The following is a 6,000-nucleotide window of genomic DNA, read 5'->3' as shown; positions in this document are numbered from 1 at the left end:
GAGCCTTCTTCCTTAAACACAGTCAGAAAAGTTAGATTAACTTGAAAGAGAAGAAGTGTGCCTTTTTAGCTTGGGGTTCAAAGAAATCCATAACTCAGAATTTTTTCCTAGGGAAAGAAAAGCCACCTTTAGAAATATCTATAATTCTTTGAGCCCTGAATATAAAAATTTTAAACATTAAGTTATATTTCTACTATGTGCTATTTGATTAAACAAGGAGTGGAGGTATTTCCTCACAATGAGATGTTCTCACCATTAGTTACTAGAAACAATGATTAATAATACAAGAAAAGTCATCGAGTTATTTGCCACTGTTAATGTTATATGGGAATCTTCTGCACCTCATGTACAGTGATATGTGAGTGGTATTAATGTCTGAAGCAGCAGAGATGAGATCTTTTTTTCAAGTATTTATTAGTACTAAAGCATTGCCTTCTACAGGTTTACAACATATAAAATGCTTAATCTGTAATTCTTTGCCCAAAGTTTTAAATTAAAATTTAGACAGCTAAATTTTGATTGATTACATTGAGATTTAATTTACTTTAAAATGAAATCATTTTTGGTCGAGCTGAAGGAACACTTGATGTAGCCTGAAAGCTAGATTCTTACTCCAGCCTTGCCAATTACCAGATATAGGACCCTACAAAACTAAAATATCATGAATTTCAGTTTTTAATCTGTAAAATATATAATAGCAAATTCAAGGAGTTTAATTTTACATTAATTATACCCTACGTATACCTTAAGAGTTTGCAGTGGCTGAGAGACATGCATGGAGTAACATTAATAGGTTTTCCAAAGAAAGGTGTAAATGATTAGGAATCCCATTGGTCTTTAAGTTTTCTGCAAATCAGGATACATATGGTATTAGGAAGAAAAATTAAGTAGCATATAGAATAATAACAGTGTGAGATGGAAGTAAGCTAAACACAAGCCAATTTCTTGAAACATACAGATGTTTCCTATTAGCAGAGTCTACATTTTTACATAACAAATTGAATAGTAGAATAGAAAAAATAATTGAGGCAAAACTGGAAGTAGTTTTTAGATGACTTTTCTATTGATAAAAGCCAAGGATTCCATTTGAAAAACTTAGTAAAGGTCAAACTGAGTGTGATTCAACTTGCTTTTGACTTAACACATCAGACACAGTATCAAGGCTATGGTGACACAGACATTTGCTTGACTTAAAAAAGAGTCCTTTCTCTGCCTGATTTTGACAGGAGCTAAATAGAGGGTAATTTTTGTTCTTTAGTGAGAACACGTTGGTCTGTATACTTTGGAAATCAAACTAGATGTCTTGATAATGTAAATATCATAATTTTGTAATGCCTCCATATATATTTGAGGGTTTTTTTTGTTGTTGTTGTTTTGAACTTTATTTCCTCCTAATTAGTCAATATCTTTTATTTACCTTTTGGAAAATTAGGGAACTTGAAGCAGAAATGCAAAGAGAAACAAGAAGTCAGTTGTAAGATTTGTACATATGAAAGAGGAACCTTTGGATCACAGAAATACATCGTTTTAAACTACTTGATTTACACAAAGAAGACATGATTTTCCAAATTGTTCTAGTTGTTTGTCTCCATATTAAAAGCCAGTGCTTGTCAAATATATCATAGAGTTTTACTATATGGCAAAGGTAGAAAGAACATCATTAAGTCTTGTCACAGAGAAACTTAGAGGGATTAAAGTCCACTTATTCAGCACTAGAGATTGTAAGACATAGCAGAGAGAGGCTGCCAGTCATGTCCAAAGTCCTAGAGGAGATAAGTATTTCATAGACCCAAAGGAAAACTAAGTGACAGGGGACTTTTGTCATGTTCTGTGCTCGGCATCTAGGGATTCACTACCATTCCACCTGGCATAGTTCTACACCAAAAGACTGTGAATGGGATTGAGTGATATGGAAGTTCCTATGTAGCCCCATATGGGTCTAGAAAGAATCTGAGAGGTGTCACTGGAGGATTCACTGTGTCTGTATATGGCACTCATGGAAGCCAGGCTCAGGGGCACGTGCAGTGCAGGCAACAAGAAGTGATGGCCAATGGCCGATGTCCTTGAAGGCTTTGAGTTCTATCAGGCCAAGATTGAACAGATGCTGGCAGAATGCAGAGAAAGACCTCAGCATCACCTTGGAAGTGAGACCAGCACAAGGACCAGTACGAAATCATAGTCCCCGCTGCCAACAGCATACCTGACCCCCTTTTATTTTGCCTCCCTGATGCTTAAAAGCCTGCTTGAGGACAGGAAAAAAAGACAAAGGGAAATAGGGCTGACACTAACTCAAGCTTTGAATTGGCAAAAGTTTGACGGAATCTAAATTGCTTTTAACCAAAAGAAGATACCATTTATTGACAATTTTAAATTAACAATTTTACCTTACTGTGGAAACAGGTGGACTATGTTCTGGGGCTCAGGAGGAAAGCTTGCATCAGTTATGGATAAAAATAAACTTGCATTTTTCTTACAATGTCTGGGTTGTATAAATAATATTTAGAGTCAGAAAACAAAAGAAGACTAGTAGAAGCTTCTGGATTCCAGTGGCAGGCAGGCCTCTTCCTCCTCTCAGCTGAGACATTTAACCAAGTCATTTACAGGCAGCTTAGGGTCCTTCTCCAGGATAAAGTTCAGCTCAGTTTAGGCTTTCAGATACATATTTGATTGCAGCTCTAAATTTACAGCAGAGAACCCAGTAGAAATGGTTTTGGCTTAAAAGCACTTCACTCTGGGAGAACAGTCCCCCACATTGGCAGTAGAAATGCTGCAGGAGAGTTTCTACAAATGTCAGATTTAGAGCAGCATTGATTCTCTGAGTGCTTGCCAGGATCAGGTAGCTGTGAAACATCTATCTCCCTGGGAAAGAGATTGAGTCCGCTCAATTGATAAGAGTTATTTGGAATGGACCAATTACTTTTGAAAGACAGTTTAGCAAAGATAATCATCTCAGTTTTGCATTAATTAAAGTTGAGGTATTATTTCTGTCTATAACTATACACTAAGACCAACTACCTCTGGGGGATGCACTTGATTTATGGCAGTATAATTTTGTCACTGGTGTAAAGGAGAACTCTTTTCTTCCCATTTTTCTGTTGTAAGACATCACACTAGACTTATAGCATTCAGTGTTATGAGTATATGATAAAGAGAAGATGGACTCATTTTAATTTAATGGAATAATATTTTAGGAAGTGTCTGTCAAGATATACTCATTTCCCCACACCTCTCACAAGTAAACAATATTTAGAAACAAATTCTTTCTGTAGTATGCATACAAAGCTTTAGAGTTGGACAGACTAGGAATTGAATTAAGTCCTGCACATGACATTGGTCAATTTATTTCTCTGATGTAAATACACCTATGAAATGGGGTTAATGGTCCAATATCATATACCTCATTGGGTTTTGCAAAGATCAAGCCAGAAAAAAATATATAAAATGGCTATGTGTTTGGCAGGAAGTATATGATCAATAAATACTATTCTGTCTTCATTATCTTTGGTCAAAATTCTAACAACATATATGAAATTTTTTGAGTCTCTGCCCACCAACGATTTATTGCTGAAATTAAAAACATTTTTCAAAGAGCTTTGAATTTCAAAAATTCTCCTCTACTTATTATTAAACATTATTGAGCACAAAATGTGTGTGTGGGGGGGGCTAAGTTCTGCATATAATAGACATTTATGTTTCCTTAAAAAATTAAAGAGGGCATTTTTATTTTTTCTTTCAATGAAGAGCAGAAAAACAATTTAATTTTTTTCTTAATCCTGTTTACCCTCTAAAGTCCAGTCTTTATTTGAGCAGCTTGGAGTAATGACAACAAAACAATAAAAGAATTCAGATAATGGTATCAGAGTAGCATTTCTTATAAATTAATATGATTATTAGTCAGATAAATATGATTGGGGGCTAACTCTTATGCCTTCATTTAACCAGCACGATGTATAGGCTCTGCTCTCTAGACTAGGAAATGAGTGATGCATTTTCTTTCTTTTTCTATAAGCTTATGGTTCAACCCTGATACTCTGATTATCTGGGCTTCTTTGCTCCTCTTTGACAACAGGCATCAAGAAATTTTTTCTACTTACATATTTAACTCAGTAACTTCACTATCTTGGCTACACTAGCTGTGGATATTGGCAAATTCATTTAGCCTTTTTGGATCATTTTTTAATTCCTTTATAGAAAACAAAATGCCAGATTACATAGGTTTCAATGTCTCTTCCACATCTAAAATTTTATGAATCTCCATAGACTTGTGTATTGAAAGAAGTGGTCTAAGTTGGCAACCAACATAGATCAAAAAGGACATGAATTGAAGATGGCTCCAACTTGGCTAAACTTTGAATACCAGAGCAGTGCTTGCCTTACTTGCTCTGATTTAAATGTGTGATGTGTGTCAAACATTTGCCAAACTCTAGGAATCCAAGGCAGTCTTCACCCTCGTGGGCTTTGCTGTATAGTTGAGAGAGGCAGATATGAAACTAATAAATACCCTAAGGTATGAATATTATTTGGTTAAAGCACAGAAAGAAGTTGAGAATCATATTAGGGTTTTCACCAGGAGGTAAATAAAGTTAGAGTTTCTGCATGTCAAGGAGTGTTTCTGGAAGGGAGCATTCTCTTTTCAGAGCTGATAATAGCGTTTTCAGGTTAGACCCACGTCCAGTGAACAGAGGGTAGATAAATCTGAGGCTTCTGTTCAATATGCTGTTGTGTAATGGGTCACGCTCAGTTTCTAATGATAATCAACTGGAAACCAACTTCATTAACCACTGAGTAATTACTAACACTCTCATGAATAATGGTCATGGTAATTTTAGAAACAGCCATTTAGCTGACACATCAAAGGTGACCAAACATGTCTCACAAAGTAATGACTCTGACCAGTGAAAAATTAAACCACATCCCGTCATCAATTTGTTTTCAAATAAATTAATGGAGTCTTCTACAGAATAGGTTTTATTTTTACTTTTCTGGCTCCATTTATCTGACCTTTACTGGGATAGAGGAAATATTTACAGATGAAAGATTGGCAATGATGCCATCAGTAAGTCTCACATTTGTTATTCTAGTGACCTTGTGAAAGTTCACCATGATCTCCAAAGCTTTAGATCACTGTTTCCTGGACAAGAGGAGATGTCTGTGATTTGGAAAGCAGGAATTTTGTGTCTTTTGCTTGCTTCAAAGACTGAGGAAATGATTGTGTTTCCACTTGAAAAATGGCTATTGGGATTGGTAGAAAAGAAAGGTGAATGTTAGAGGTCACCACTTACATGAGATAGGAGGTCAACTGACAAAGTCAAGAGATGGAAAACCAGAGAATATGGCAACACTGCTGGTATTGACTCAATTTAAAGGAAAATGAAAGAACCCCTTACAAATGATCTACTCTTCTCAATTTTCTAGTCTTAGTTTCACTGTACTCAATTATATTATAGAAATGAATCCATTACTATAAACAAAACCCAGTTATTTTCTTGACACTAAACAGTATTAACAACATTTCTGCCGTTAGTCTGCTAAATTACATGAATCAAAACCATTACAATATTATGATCTTGGAATATTGACTTAGAAATACCTTTATCTTCCTTCTCAAATATAGTTACCAGCTAAAATCTAAGTTCTTGATTAGTCAAACTTATCTGCCTATTCCATGACTGTTCCAGAAAACTACACTGTCATAATTCATATTGATGACTCAAAATCCCCAAATGACAATTCACGATACAATTCATTCTCTATTATATTAGTTTCATCTCTCTAAAACCTTCTCTCTCCTCAAACTTCCATCCCTCTCCTTCCCTTCACTCTTAACTAGTGATCTCAGCTAACATGCTTCATTAATAACACAAACAAAACAAATAGGAACTTAGTAATTTTCTACCAAAATCAAAGTCTATTTTCATACGGACTAGGATCTTTATTTTTTCTTACAGTGAATTGTGTTCCAGTTTTTATCAAAGGTTGACACTTCTACTTGTGTACTAG

General features: G+C 35.2%; 1 protein-coding gene across 1 annotated transcript in view; it reads left to right on the top strand.

Moving 5' to 3' along the window:
- The first annotated feature begins 2,050 nt into the window (after nucleotides 1-2,050).
- LOC144372311 (thymidylate synthase-like) overlaps nucleotides 2,051-6,000 on the top strand; it is a 32,163-nt gene continuing 28,213 nt past the window's right edge. The window contains exon 1 of the mRNA XM_078035694.1: nucleotides 2,051-2,165. Coding sequence (XP_077891820.1) covers nucleotides 2,051-2,165 — 115 coding nt within the window. The remainder of the gene's footprint in view (nucleotides 2,166-6,000) is intronic.

This window comes from Ictidomys tridecemlineatus (genome assembly GCF_052094955.1).
Source record: "Ictidomys tridecemlineatus isolate mIctTri1 chromosome 12 unlocalized genomic scaffold, mIctTri1.hap1 SUPER_12_unloc_3, whole genome shotgun sequence".
In the NCBI taxonomy this organism is placed as follows: Eukaryota; Metazoa; Chordata; class Mammalia; order Rodentia; family Sciuridae; genus Ictidomys; species Ictidomys tridecemlineatus.
The sequence above is the reverse complement of the archived record's forward strand: the minus strand, read 5'-3'. Positions and strand labels throughout refer to the sequence as shown.